General features: G+C 48.6%; 1 protein-coding gene across 1 annotated transcript in view; it reads left to right on the top strand.

Moving 5' to 3' along the window:
- The window catches only part of ANGPT4 (angiopoietin 4), a 49,122-nt gene that overhangs the window by 17,660 nt on the left and 15,879 nt on the right, over positions 1–15,583 (top strand). Inside the window, exons 2-3 of the mRNA XM_077929426.1 lie at positions 7,439–7,594; positions 8,150–8,271. Of these exons, the coding sequence (XP_077785552.1) occupies positions 7,439–7,594; positions 8,150–8,271 (278 nt within the window). The remainder of the gene's footprint in view (positions 1–7,438; positions 7,595–8,149; positions 8,272–15,583) is intronic.

Genomic DNA, 15,583 nt, shown 5'->3' with positions numbered 1-15,583 from the left:
TGCGACAACGGCGTGTAGATCCAGAAACGGCTTTCTTCTTGGTGTACATCTGATGGCAATCTGCTTGCTGATTGTGTTCCTTCTTAATTGCAAGAGCAAATCAGCTATTTGTTGGAAGTCAAGGATCATGCAACTTAAGGGTTAATCATCTTGATGTGAAAGCCAACTAGCTGAGGGGAGCTGTGTGGAGGTGTTGGTTAGCAACTAAACAAAGTGGCATGATCCTGACTGAAGAAGCACATGTTCTGATTGGCTGTGTAGTTCCGAGGGAATTTTCCTCTCTATGTTTGGTTGAATGTCTCCTTGCGAAACAGGGAGGTGAGTCGCCGGGGGATCAGGACCTGCTGTTACCCCGACAAAGATAAAAGGCTGTCGGACCCCGCCCCAGGTTGCGGGAGCAACATTGCTGCATGCTAGATCCTGCCTGAGATCCTGTGCCTGTCCTTGCCTGGTTTCCTGCCTCATGTCCTGCCTTGGCCCTGTCGGACTGAATTCTAGCAGAACCTGTGGTTTCTGGACCGGTCCTGGACCACATTGCACGGGTTACCCCCGGGCCTAGCACACTTGGCCTAAAGTTAACTTCCTGTAACAGATTTCCTTTCCCGACCAGGAGAGAACCCCACATCTGGTTTGCCAATGTGAGGACAGAAGGCTGGGCTTGATGCACCACTGGCCTGGTCCTTCTTAGGCTCTTACACCAAGCAAACGTTCTGGAAAATATTTGCGACAAACAAGAAGCAGTTCACACTCAGTCCTGATTAATTCAAGCCAGCTGCCTCTACTTGCTCCATTTTTTGCTCCATTTAATCAACATTGGACATGCCCCTTTCCACAAGAAAATGGGAAGCTAAGCTGCAGTTGGTGCGCATGTCATTTTGGGTAATGTGTTCCTCCCAGCCTCTACCCGTGACCACCCCACCCCAACCTTTGCTTGTGTTTCCTGTACTCAAATTTGTTCATTTTCATAAACAAAAACAAAACTAAACAAAATAAACAAATAAACAAAACTTTTGCCCTGCAAAATTGGAGGATTAACGATGTGACATTAAGGGAAAGTCTCCAGGAGCTGTGGGGCGTCATGCTGACATGTTCTCTCCAGATACTACCCTCTGCTCAGCAAACTGCTCCTGATGTGCCACGCAGATAGAATCATAGAATCATAGAGTTGGAATAGACCACAAGGGCCATCGAGTCCAACCCCCTGCCAAGCAGGAAACACCATCAGAGCACTCCTGACATATGGTCTGGAGCCCAGATGATGTAGGTGACACCACACATTTGAAGGATTGAAATATTTCTCTCCATTATTCCAAACACCTTTGGGGAGACCACCCTCAAGCTATTGCTAAGCCCTCAGCTTTCAACAATCCACAGCAGAACATCTGTGCACATCATCATTGCACAAGGGAAGTGGCTGCAAGGGAGTTTATTGTGGCGTTAAGAGGCAACATCTGAGGCTGAATCCAGATGTCTGTTTCCTGCAATCCAGCCTATTAAATCACCATGGTGAATGATAGAGAATGGAAATATATTGGCACTGCTGGAATCTTTGTGTGACTGCCCCTTGTGGTGGGAGGCTGAATTGCAGGAGTTGACCTTTTTAGAGAAAATGAGCTCGCTCTGCCCATTCAGGTTGACCAATGGTGCTTTCTAGAAAGGGAGGGGCTTCCTTCTCCAGCTGAACCTTGCTCTGGCACAAAGCTTTTCCTTTATTCTGCTTTCTCCACTGGCTCTGCTTTATCTTTGGTCCTGCCTTATCCGTTCTATCCACTGACCTGTCCCCTGGTTCATCGGCTCCTGTGAGGGCTATCCATAGCTCAGACTGACTGTCCTCTTCTCTCTTGGGATATTCCAGGTCATCCAGGGAAGGGCATATGTTCAGGACAGACAGCTGTTATGGACCTATGGTACTTCATGCCTTGGGCTCTTCCTCTTCCTCTTCTTCTTCTTCAATTTTTTTAATAGTAATTTTTATTTTGCTTTAAACAAATACAGATAAATGTAAACAACCCAAATTACAAAAAAAAAAATCCTTAATAATAATAATAATAATGGAAAAGGCTAAAAAAACTACGAAAAATGTCAAAGTACATGGCATAGAACATAAGCCATTATGGGAAAGAAAAAACAAAAAGGAAAGGAGAAGGAGAAGGAAGAAAAAAAGGGAGGGGGGAGGAAGAGGAAAATGAGCCAAAACACAAGAAGGCTTGTCTATTGTACGCTTCTGTCAAGGTCACAACAGATCATTATTCTTATCGATTCTCTCTATCTGTATTCCATAGAATCCTTCATCTTGGTATCAGAGAACATTTCCCTATGTGGTATCATTCTAAACATAACCAGGTCTTTATTGGTGAACCCTTATCCCCTAGATGCCTCGGCCTCTTCTTATGTCCTTAAGTTGGGGAATTAACCGTCGGAAGAATCATGTCTAACAAAGTTGCTGTGTCCAGAAATGTGTTGCAGAAGGAGGGGAAGAGGGTAAACTTGGTGCTGGGGTTTATTATGGGGCTTGGTTTGACCTGCCCTTCATGGATCAGACCTAGTCCTTTGAAAGCCATCTGCATATGTCTTGGCATTGTCAGGAACATGGCTCATCTGAGCACAGGGGAAGAGTCAGACTCAGAAACTGAACTAAATGAGAGACCGACTCTGCAGATGAACATTGGCTGACAGAGCCAAGAAGGGGTAATTCAACCCCCCACCTTCCCGAAGATGACACTGTTAGCTCTCAAGGAGCGGGAGAGTTAGGAGGCAGCCAGAGCATTGCTAGGCAACCAGCAGACTGAGAGTGTGTCAAGTGGAAGTAGGGAGGGGAAAGGCCACCTTCTCAGTCCCCATTTTAGGAGACTGGATAAGGTCAGAGGACAACAGAAGGGCAAGAGGGGAACGGTGGGAATTTGGCATCCTTCCTGCTGTGAAAGGGGCAGAGATTCAGACTGACCAACTCTCGCCAATGCGAGCAGGCGAGAAGACGTGCTCTGGATGTGTTGTTTTAAATAAATGTACATAAAACTGCTGGAGAGTCATTACTTCTTATCAGGGCTTGCTTGCCTGCCTGAGATCATTACAGGCATCTTGTGATGCAGGAAAACTGGTCCTTCACACCCAGAGACTCCTAGTTCAAGGCCTGGTCCCTCCGCAGTAGGAATCTCTTTCTGCTACGTTCAACAGCCTGTATTCTGAAGTCCCCATTTCCCTGTCTCCCACAAGTCCTTCCAAAAACAGGGGGCACCTGGGATGTATCAAATTAACCAAACATTTGATTCACAACAACCTCTCCTAAAAATAGGCCAGTTTTGGGAAACTCATCTCCCTGGTGGCTTGAGAAAGAGGAAGGGACATCTGACTTTCATCTGCGTCCTAAAGCTTGAGGCGTCTTTCCGTTTTTCTCAGTGACAACTCGCGGGTGCCCCTCTTTGCCGCTGCATCTCCTTTGCCCTCAGCCAGATCAGACCCAGATGCTTAGCGGGACTTCGCTGGTCAGCTTTTAGATGTCACGTTTCAAGGCAAACCTCACTTTCTGAAACAAAATGCGAACTGAAACACAGCCCTTCTTCAAAATTTGCCCTCCGGCATCCTGTTCAAGCAGCCGCAGGCCAAGAGCTCTCTCCCTTCTTGTGGTTTCCAGCAACTGGTATTCAGAAGCGTTTAGTTATCGTGGGTAGGAGCTATCGACAACCTTTTCCTCCCTGAATTTGTCTAATCCTCTTTTAAACCCATCACTGCCTCCTGTGGCAGGGAGTTCCATAGTTTAACTCAGTGGTTTTTTTTCTAAAAAACAAATGTTTGGGGTACTCTCATTTTGACTCAAGAAAATCACCATTTTATAGTTTGAATCGGGGGGAAAGCAAATGGACAAAAGTCCAAACTTTCACAAAATGTTTAGGGGTATGTGTACCCCTGCGTACCCCTAGCAAAAAGCACTGATGACATGAATTGGACCTTGTGACATTTGCCCTCCTAGGTGTGTGACATCATACTGGGTTCATAAGGAAAGTTGTTTAGTCGTTTAGTCATGTGTGACTCTTCGTGACCCCCTGGACCAGAGCATGCCAGGCACTCCTGTCTTTCGTCAAACTCATGCTGGTAGCTTCGAGAACACTGTCCAAGCATCTTGTCCTCCATCGTCCCCTTCTCCTTGCGCCCTCCATCTTTCCCAACATCAGGGTCTTTTCCAGGGAGTCTTCTCTTCTCATGATGTGGCCAAAGTATTGGAGCCTCAGCTTCAGGATCTGTCCTTCCAGTGAGCACTCAGGGCTGATTTCCTTAAGAATGGATAGGTTTGATCTTCTTGCAGTCCATGGGACTCTCAAGAGTCTCCTTGAGCACCATAATTCAAAAGCCTCAATTCTTCAGCCATCAGCCTTCTTTATGGTCCATCTTTCACTTCCATACATCACTACTGGGAAAACCATAGCTTTAACTATACGGACCTTTGTTGGCAAGGTGATGACTAATTGTAAAATGACTAACCAATGGGAACCCAAGGGGCAGAGTTAACTGTGTATAAGGTTTAAGCACAAAGGGTTTTGGGGGAGTTAGAGTTAGGGTGTTTGAGAAGACAGTCTGGAGTTAGAAGATAAGTGTGTGGGTTTGGCTAGTCTGTTGTGAGAGAGGGAGAGAATTTGCTAAGAGGAGTCAGTCAAACAGTTGAGATAATGAGTCAGAAGGTATTAGGAAGGTATAGGCTGGTAAAGAAACTAAAGTTAAGATACTGACAGGAGAAACCATAAACTTGTTCATGTTTGTAAAATAAACTTGTTTTTTGGTTCACTTTTAACAACGGTCTGGCCTCAGTGTTTTACCCAAGAGTAATGGGTTAGTGGCAGCGGGGAAGCGAGCACAGTGGTGGCACAGGGATCAAGAGACCATTAAACATCTGCAGACCCTGTGTGATCACCACAGACCTGTATAGAAATACAGTGCCTTAGCCAACCGCACCACTGGAGCTGTTGTTTGTGCTGCATCCTTCATCCTGGATTTGATGTGGCTGGGATTCCATATTGCTTGGCTCCAGGCCAGCAACTGTGATCAGTCCATCAAGCGGGTGATTTGCTCAGTTAGCAAGCCTTTTAAACAATGCAGTTGAAACTATAGCGGATTGATCACAGCAATTATCTGATTAAGGTTGGCTCTCCCCTGAAGCTTCTTCAGCTAAAGGCTTGGAATAGGAAGTGCTTTAGAGGAAATGACATGTTTATTCTTACCCTGCCCCGAGCCATGCGGAATGGTGTTGGCGGATCCCAAGGGAGAGATGCACACAGACCTTTCCCAGCTGCCGGCTAGTTGGAGAAGGGGGAAGAGGAGAAGCAGTAGAGGGACCGGGGGCCGGGGGGGCAGTGCTTTTTGCCTTCTTTTCATCCAATATATCAGGGCCTTTGGGGCAAAGATTGCGGGTGTCACACAACAAACAGTTGCTATAGGGAATCCCGTGTGGAGTGCTCCTGTTCAGGGTGCTGGCCAGCCATGCCCGTTTCCTGAATACTCCATTCCATTCCCCGCCCCACCTGAAATAGACACTCGATATTCCGTGGTCACTGAGCATGCTCAGTCTTCCTTGGGAAGTTTTTGTGAGTTCCTAATAATAATAATAATAATATAGGGACACGGGTGGTGCTGTGGGTTAAAGCCTCAGCGCCTAGGACTTGCCAATCGAAAGGTCGGCGGTTCGAATCCCTGCGGCGGGGTGCGCTCCCGTTGCTCGGTCCCAGCGCCTGCCAACCTAGCAGTTCGAAAGCACCCCCGGGTGCAAGTAGATAAATAGGGACCGCTTACTAGCGGGAAGGTAAACGGTGTTCCGTGTGCTGTGCTGGCTCGCCAGATACAGCTTTGTCACGCTGGCCACGTGACCCGGAAGTGTCTGCGGACAGCGCTGGCCCCCGGCCTATAGAGTGAGATGGGCGCACAACCCTAGAGTCTGGCAAGACTGGCCCGAACGGGCAGGGGTACCTTTACCTTTACCTTAATAATAATAATTATAATTATAATTATAATTATAATTATAATTATAATTATAAAATTTATTATTTATACCCCGCCCATCTGGCTGGGTTTCCCCAGCCACTCTGGGTGGCTTCCAACAGAATATTAAAATACAATAACCTATTAAACATTAAAAGCTTCCCTAAACAGGGCTGCCTTCAGATGTCTTCTAAAAGTCTGGTAGTTGTTTTTCTCTGACATCTGGTGGGAAGGCATTCCACAGGGCGGGTGCCACTACCGAGAAGGCCCTCTGCCTGGTTCCCTGTAACTTCACTTCTCGCAGTGAGGGAACCGCCAGAAGGCCCTTGGCACTGGACCTAAGTGTCCGGGCATAATGATGGGGGTGGAGACGCTCCTTCAGGTCAAGTGATGCTGTGTGGGCTATAATTAATAATAATAATAATAATAATAATTTATTTATACCCTGTCTATCTGGCTGGGTTTCCCCAGCCACTGTGGTTGGCTTTCAACAGGATATTAAAAACACAGTAAAAGATCAAACATTAAAAACTTCCCTAAACAGGGCTGCCTTCAAATGTCTTCTAAACGTCAGATAGTTCTTTATTTCCTTGACATTTGATGGGAGGGTGTTCCACAGGGCGGGCACCACCACTGAGAAGGCCCTCTTGCTGGTTCCCTGTAACCTTGCTTCTCGCAAGGAGGGAACCACCAGAAGGCCCTCAGAGCTGGACCTCAGTGTCCAGGCTGAATGATGGGGATGGGGACACTCCTTCAGGTATACTGGGCCGAGGCCGTAACTGATGATTCACACTCAGACGACAAGTTCGCTGTTAGTATTTCAGATCTCCTTTTTGGAGAGGAGAATTCGGGGAGAGCAAATACCTTTCCTCCCTGCAGGTCCTCCTCCACTTAACCTTTGAAAGAGCCCCTATTTTCTCAGAGAAGCTATCCAGCTCCAGCATTGAAACCTGTATGTTGGATGGAAGCAGGATTTTTGCAAGAGAAAATGGGAGTCTAGAAAACGAGAGGGATTTCAGGGACACCATAAACATCCAGCGTTTTTCTTAGCCAACATTTCTCAGAGAGATTAATTTTTCCAAAAGCAGATTCCACCCCCAGTCTCTCATGGAGGCAGCGTTCCAGGTTTGCTGACAACATGTCGTGACCTCTAGATAGCTCAGGATTTTGCCTGACCACAATAAGCATCCCTGAGCTTCATCTTGGTCAAATTGCCCTGGCTTATATTTCTCAAGAACTGCTCCAGATTTGGCACCATTGTGGAGCCAAGAGAAGCCAAGGTGCCTCTCTAGAGACAAACGCCGCAATTATTTCATCCGAATGAGTTTCTCAATTATTTCTTCTGAAGGAGGAAATGAGGAGGGGGGGAGAAAAGGGGACTTTTTGTCGAATGGGCTGGAGGAAGGCAAGACAGAGGGGGAGGAAAGGTCTTGAGGAGTTTCTTCCCTTAACATTTTGACTGCTTCACCTTTAGCTGGAGAGCTACATCCAGATGAATATGAAGTCGGAAATGGTGCAGATCCAGCAGAATGTGGTGCAGAACCAGACGGCCACGATGCTGGAGATTGGGACGAACCTCTTGAACCAAACAGCGGAGCAGACCAGGAAACTGACTGACGTAGAGGCTCAGGTGGGTTTGGTGGAGGTTTTCTAATGGGGAAAGAGGGTCGAAGATGAGAAGAAATATGGAAAAATTGTTATGTCAGTTTGGATGATACCCTGGTGTCCCTTCCAAATCCGCAATCCTGTAGTTGTGAGGATAGAGTGCATTATTCGTTTATAAAATATATTTATAGGCGGGGGGCGCTGTCGGTTAAACCACAGAGCCTAGGACTTGCCGATCAGAAGGTCGGCGGTTCAAATCCCCGCGACGGGGTGAGCTCCTGTTGCTCGGTCCCTGCTCCTGCCAACCTAGCAGTTCGAAAGCACATCAAGGTGCAAGTAGATAAATAGGTACCGCTCCGGTGGGAAGGTAAACGTTGTTTCCGTGCGCTGCTCTGGTTCGCCAGAAGCGGCTTAGTCATGCTGGCCACCTGACCCAGAAGCTGCACGCCGGCTCCCTCGGCCAGTAAAGCGAGATGAGCGCCGCAACCCCAGAGTCGGCCACCACTGGACCTAATAGTCAGGGGTCCCTTTACCTTTATACTTCATTCCAGCTTCAGGTTTTCTTCTGTGCCTTGCGCAGGTACTCAACCAGACCTCCCGCATTGAGATCCAGCTCCTGGAGAACTCTCTGTCCACCAATAAGCTGGAGAAGCAGCTGCTGATGCAGACGAACGAGATCCACAAGCTGCAGAACAGAAACAGGTAGGTGTTGTTGCTGTGCAGGTGGAGTAATACCTGGATTCCTGCAGACAGGAGGCGGGCAGGTGTGGAGGACTCCCTGGTCCTGAATGGGGTAACTGTGCCCCTGAAGGACCAGGTGCGCAGCCTGGGAGTCATTCTGGACTCACAGCTGTCCATGGAGGCACAGGTCAATTCTGTGTCCAGGGCAGCTGTCTACCAGCTCCATCTGGTACGCAGGATGAGACCCTACCTGCCCGCAGACTGTCTTGCCAGGGTGGTGCATGCTCTAGTTATCATTGGACTACTGCAATGCACTCTACGTGGGGCTACCTTTGAAGGTGACCTGGAAACAACAACTAATCCAGAATGCGGCAGCTAGACTGGTGACTGGGGGCGGCCGTCGAGACCATATAACACCAGTCTTGAAAGACCTACACTGGCTCCCAGTACGTTTCCGAGCACAATTCAAAGTGTTGGTGCTGACCTTTAAAGCTCTAAACGGCCTCAGCCCAGTATACCTGAAGGAGCGTCTCCACCCCCATCACTCAGCCGAGACACTGAGGTCCAGCGCAGAGGGCCTTCTGGCGGTTCCCTCACTGCGAGAAGCCAAGTTACAGGGAACCAGGCAGAGGGTTCTCTGTTGAATAAATGTGAATAAATGTGTAATTTATTCAAAACAAAAAAAAAAAATCCTTCCAGTAGCACCTTAAAGACCAACTAAGTTAGTTCTTGGTATGAGCTTTCATGTGCATGCACACTTCTTCAGATACCAAGAAGTGTGCATGCACACGAAAGCTCATACCAAGAACCAACTTAGTTGGTCTTTAAGGTGCTACTGGAAGGATTTTTTTTTGTTTTGACTATGGCAGACCAACACGGCTACCTATCTGTAACTGTGTAATTTATTGTTACTGTTACTGCTATTATCTTCCTTTGTGGGTTGAACCACTATTTTGAATAATACTTTATATAGGCTAAGGTAGAGGGGGCACTCTAGGGACGCGGGTGGCGCTGTGGGTAAAAGCCTCAGCGCCTAGGGCTTGCCGATCGAAAGGTCGGCGGTTCAAATCCCCGCGGTGGGGTGCGCTCCTGTTGTTCGGTCCCAGTGCCTGCCAACCTAGCAGTTCGAAAGCACCCCCGGGTGCAAGTAGATAAATAGGGACCGCTTACCAGCGGGAAGGTAAACGGCGTTTCCATGTGCGGCTCTGGCTCGCCAGATGCAGCTAGTCACGCTGGCCACGTGACCCGGAAGTGTCTCCGGACAGCGCTGGCCCCCGGCCTCTTGAGTGAGATGGGCGCACAACCCTAGAGTCTGTCAAGACTGGCCCGTACGGGCAGGGGTACCTTTACCTTTACCTTTAGAGGGGGCACTGGGGATAAGTTTATGGAACCAAGCGAGCGATGCCAGAAAAAGTTTGGGAATCACTGTATTTACGGGACCGCCTCTCCTGGTATGCCCCACAGAGGACCTTAAGGTCCATGAATAATCATAGTTTAGAGGTCCCAGGCCCTAATGAAATCAGACTATCCTCCACCAGGGCCAGGGCCTTCTCAGTGATGGCTCCGACCTGGTGGAATGCTCTGTCCCATGACACCAGGGCCCTGCAGGATTTAGCTTCCTTCCACAGGGCCTGTAAGACAGAACTATTCCTCCTGGCCTTTAATTTGAATTCAGCCGGATCTTTTATTCCCCTTCATTCCCTCCCCCTCCCCTTTTTATGAAGATTACCCGCTTTGGGATCCCACGGCTAATTCTCCCCTGGTCTCCATGCTGGCCCAAATAGGACTAATTTAGCCAGCTAGCCTTGGTGATCATCGAATGTTTATTGGTTGAATTTCCCCCTAAATTGATTTTTGAATTCTGAATTTATTGTTATTCACATTTTATACTGTATTTTATGCTGTTTTCTGTTGCATCAATTAAGTGTTTTAAATTTGTTGTTAGCCGCCCTGAGCCCGGTTTTCTGAACCGGGAAGGGTGGGGTATAGATAAAAAAATTATTATTATTTATTAAAGCAAATCATTCTCTCTTTCATTAGTTGCTACAAAAACATTCTCTCGGGTAAAAGGAGTCTCCAGTTTGCTAATCCTATGAGCCAAGAACCCAGCAGGGCTTGGATGATTCCCTGTCCAGAAATGTACTCAGGAGGCTTTGAAATAAATCTATCCCCAACTGCAATTGGCTCGCTTCCTTATCTGAGTCTTGCTCTCCTGGACTGCAGATCTCAGCTTCCCAAGAACTGAGTTTCTCTTCCCAGCCATCACTGTCCATGGCTCTGCTGATATGGGAGGACCTCTTGGTTTCTCTCTAATTCCAGCAGTGTTGTCCAAAGGAGCACCTCGTTCCATTAGGTCACTAATGGATTTGTTGGCTCAGGACCAATATACGTTCCTGTGGATTTTGCTGCTTGGTTCCCAGAAGATAAGGAGCAAAGGATAAAGCGAGTTCCATTGACTGGGGATGGAGGGTGTGCAAGTTCTCAAAGTGGTGCAGGATCCAGCGTTCGTCCTGTAGAAATAATGGGCATGACTAAGGTCAGTCCAAGGGACGCAGGTGGCGCTGTGGGTTAAAGCCTCAGCGCCTAGGACTTGCTGATCAAAAGGTCGGTGGTTTGAATCCCCGCGGCGGGGTGCGCTCCCATCGCTCGGTCCCAGCGCCTGCCAACCTAGCAGTTCGAAAGCACCCCCAGGTGCAAGTAGATAAATAGGGACCGCTTACTAGCGGGAAGGTAAACGGCGTTCTGTGTGTTGCGCTGGCTCGCCAGATGCAGCTTGTGACGCTGGCCACGTGACCCGGAAGTGTCTGCGGACAGCGCTGGCCCCCGGCCTCTAGAGTGAGATGAGCGCACAACCCTAGAGTCTGTCAAGACTGGCCCGTACGGGCAGGGGTACCTTTACCTTAAGGTCAGTCCATTAATTAATTAATTAATAATAATAATAATAATAATAATAATAATAATAATAATAATAATAAATTTTATTTATAGCCCGCCCTCCCCAGCCGAAGCTGGGCTCAGGGCGGCTAACAACACTAAAACAATGCAACATTATAAAAACATTATAAAAATTAATTAAAATACAAATTGATGGCAACCATAAACTAAAGTTTTGTAAAGATTGCCAAAGGAGGGAGTCAGGCTGCGCCCTGACCAAAGGCCTGGTGGAACAGCTCTGTCTTGCAGGCCCTGCGGAAAGATGTCAAGTCCTGCAGGGCCCTTGTCTCTTGCGACAGAGCGTTCCACCAGGTTGGAGCTGCAACCGAAAAAGCTCTGGCTCTAGTTGAGGCCAGCCTAACCTCTCTGTGGCCTGGGACCTTCAAGATGTTTTTATTTGAAGACCGTAAGTTCCTCTGTGGGGCATACCAGGAGAGGCGGTCCCGTAGGTACGAGGGTCCTAGGCCGTATAGGGCTTTGAAGGTTAAAACCAGCACCTTAAACCTGATCCTGTACTCCACCGGGAGCCAGTGCAGCTGGTATAGCACCGGGTGAATGTGATCCCGTGGCAAGGACCCCGTAAGGAGTCTCGCTGCGGCATTCTGCACCCGCTGGAGTTTCTGGGTCAGTCTCAAGGGCAGCCCCACGTAGAGCGAGTTACAATAATCCAGTCTGGAGGTGACCGTCGCGTGGATCACAGTGGCTAGGTCAGGGCGAGAGAGGTAAGGAGCCAACTGCTTAGCTTGGCGGAGATGAAAAAATGCCGCCTTTGTTATAGCTGCAATCTGCGCCTCCATGGAGAGGGAGGTATCGAAGATTACACCCAAACTCTTAACGGACGGTGCTGGCACTAATTGCACCCCCGCAAGAGATGGGAGTTGACCCCTCAATCTCATATCGTCCCGTCCCGTAATTTCAGTGGGTCTACCCTGACGCGGGTGGTGCTGTGGGTTAGACCACAGAGCCTAGGACCTGCTGATCAGAAGGTCAGTGGTTCAAATATTCCTTCAACTAGAAAACAAAATTAAAAGCTATATGGAGTCACTTTGGAGTGACTTTGGTTTCCATGCTGCAGTTCCCCTCCATTCTTGTGAAGGATCCAAACTGTGCTGAGATCAGAGCTCGCTGCATCCCGGCCAGCTGGCTTCCCAAAATTTTGGGGGATGATTTCTCTTGCAACCGCAGCGCTTTTGGGATTGTTCCCAAGAGGCGTTTGCCGTGCCAAACTGTTACGAAAAGCCAATTTATGGCCATCTCGCCTGGCCAAAGAAAGGTGATGAGGGGCAGCGGGGAGAGAAGCCAATCGTGCAGCACCAATATGGCGCAGGAGCGTCACGAGAGAAGTTGTCTTTTTTAAAAATGAAATCCCTGATGGCTGCAAAAATAAACTGATGAAGTGCCTGGTGATGACAGCAGCAGCAGCGGCAATGACAGAGTCGTAGAAGTTGCTTGTTCCGGCCTTCGTTGCTCCAGAACACATGCACGCACTCTCTCCTTGGGGGACGGTCTCTAAAAATGGCACGCATGAGAACATACAAAGAGCCCTGCTAGATGGTGGATGAAGCCAAAGGCCCGTCTGGTCCAGCATTCTGATCTCACAGGGGCTATTGAGATGCTCTAGGAAATCTGCAAGCGGGGCCTGAGCACAAGAGTCCTCTTTCCTCCTGCAGCTTCCACCAACTGAGATTTAGAAGCACAGTGGTGCCCCGCAAGACGAATGCCTCGCAAGACGAAAAACTCGCTAGATGAAAGGGTTTTCCGTTTTTTGAGTTGTTCTGCAAGACGAATTTCCCTATGGGCTTGCTTCGCAAGACGAAACGTCTTGCGAGTTCTTGCGAGTTTGTTTCCTTTTTCTTAAAGCCGCTAAGCCGCTAAGCCGTTAATAGCTGCTAAGCCGCTAAGCTGCTAAGAGCCGCTAAGAGCCGCTAAGCCGTTAATAGCCGCTAAGCCATTAATAGCCGCTAAGCCGCTAATAGCCGCTAATAGCCGCTAAGCCGCTAAGCCGTTAATAGCCACTAAGCCACTAAGTCGCTAAGCCATTAATAGCCGCTACGCCGCTAAGCCGCTAATAGCCGTGCTTCGCAAGACGAAAAAACCGCAAGACGAAGAGACTCGCGGAACGGATTAATTTCGTCTTGCAAGGCACCACTGTATTTATTCCTCCAACTGTGGAGGCAGAACAAAGTCAGCATGGCAAGTAGCCAACGATAGCCATCTCCTCCTCCATGGATTTGCGTGGCCCCCTCCAGTGGAAATAATGACACATGACACAATTATTAAGGTTAATGGGCTAAATAAGGCCACAACTTTATTGGTTACAGGTGATGAGCAGTATTGGCTTAGGCATTGGTCCTAACTGACTATATCCGACTTCAGCCCATCCACTTGAAGTCCGGGAAGGGTTAACCACCAGTAAGGGGAGTCCTGCTGATGACATCAACTAGGAGCTCCCCCTGGGTCACCGATAGGGGGCGTGTTTTAGCCCTCACCTCCCTAGGCTTCGGACAGGGCCACCCCCCCCCCCCCGGAATCCTTTATCGGACTACCCTTCAATATGCGGGGCAGGTGATGGCGCTTCCTCCCCTCTTCCATCTACAGAGCAATACCAATGCCTAACCGCCAGTACCAAGAAAGCTGTGACAATTTGCTACGAGGTGGGCGAAAACAAAGTGGCTGGTGCCAATTTGCCAAGTGGAAGAATTCCTACCAGGCCCCTCAACGGCAACCAACCGAGGTCCATAGGAAGGTCAAGGAACAACAACCTTATAGGGCGGGAGAGTGGGGGAAACAGGAACATCTGGCGGGCGGCAAAGAGGGAGATCCCCAGCTGCGTCCTGGTTTAAATAGGGCAGGCCACGCCCCCAGTGCCAGCCGATTGGCTGGCCAGGAGGTGACGTGGCTGGGAATCCCCCCCCCCCCACCAATCACGCGGGGGCTGGGGCCGTGAAGCCTGCAAATTCACCTCCTCTGAATGGCTTTGCCTAATCCTTTTTTTGTTTAAGCCATCCAAGTTGATGACCATCATTGCCCCCTGGGGGAGCGAGTTACAAGATAGGAGATTTGAACTAAAGATCCATAATAACTTTCTGACAGTAAGAGGAGTTCAACAGTGGAACGGACTCCTTCAGAAGGTGGTGGGCTCTCAATGAAAGTGAATTAATGAATTAGTTGAAGGGTTGCTGAAGAAAGGTAAAAACAAGGATGCAGAAAAGGAGAGGTATGGGGAAGTCCAGGAAGCAAGGTGTAGGAAGATGAGATTATGAAAGTATACATGTTTATATGTTTGTATGTTTTGTTTTGTTTGATTGTTTGTGTTTATTATATGTTTGAAAAAGTAATAAAAATTATTAAAAAAAAAAAGAAGGTGGCGGGCTCTCCTTCATTGGAAGTTTTTAAGCAGAGGTTCAGTGGTCTTCTGTCAGGATGGCCATCTGTTGGCCGTGATTCCTGCATTGCAGGGGGTTGGACTAGATGACCCTTGGTGCCGTTCCAACTCCACATGCCCAATCAGCATTTAACCGTCTGCATGTTGATCGTGTCTTCTTCTTTGGTGATCCCTCGTAGCCGAGTAAGATTGTATTCCATGAACACGGTCTTAACAGTGAGTCCATAAGTGACTGTGGAGGCCAATTCTGGATCCACACGTCCTGCCACAGTGGGGGCATTGCTTTCTGGGAGGGAGTTGATCACGGTGAAGATTTGCCAAGCATGCTTTCCTCTTAGCACGTTTCTCCCTTTTGTCCGGAGTTCAATCATCTTCAAAGTGCATGACACCTTTGGTAAAGGTTGTTCTCCAACTGGAGCGCTCACAGGACAGTGTTTCCCAGTTGTCGTTGCGGGTGGCACTGTGGGTTAAACCACAGAGCCTAGGGCTTGCCGATCAGAAGGTCGGCGGTTCGAATCCCTGCGACGGGGTGAAGGCCCGTTGTTCGGTCCCTGCTCCTGCCAACCTAGCAGTTCGAAAGCACGTCAAAGTGCAAGTAGATAAATAGGTACCACTCCGACGGGAAGGTAAACGGCGTTTCCGTGTGCTGCTCTGGTTCGCCAGAAGTGGCTTAGTCATGCTGGCCACATGACCCGGAAGCTGTACGCCGGCTCCCTCGGCCAATAAAGCAAGATGAGCGCCGCAACCCCAGAGTCGGCCACGACTGGACCTCATGGTCAGGGGTCCCTTTACCTTTATATACTGTCCCAAAATGCCTTTTTTTTTAAACACAGCCACCACATGTGGTAAAAATTGCCATCCTTATCTAAACATTTCCAGCATTTTTTACTTCTAATCCTGTACATTTTTGCCAACTTGGTTGGGGTGTGGAAACCCAACCAAATTTCCAACTATCTTTACACCTAAAACAAGACCCACATCCTGGTGAATCCCACAGATGTACTCTGTGGATGT

Source organism: Podarcis muralis, chromosome 5, assembly GCF_964188315.1.
Source record: "Podarcis muralis chromosome 5, rPodMur119.hap1.1, whole genome shotgun sequence".
NCBI lineage: Eukaryota > Metazoa > Chordata > Lepidosauria > Squamata > Lacertidae > Podarcis > Podarcis muralis.
Note: the sequence above shows the minus strand (reverse complement) of the source record. Positions and strands in the feature narration are given on the sequence as shown.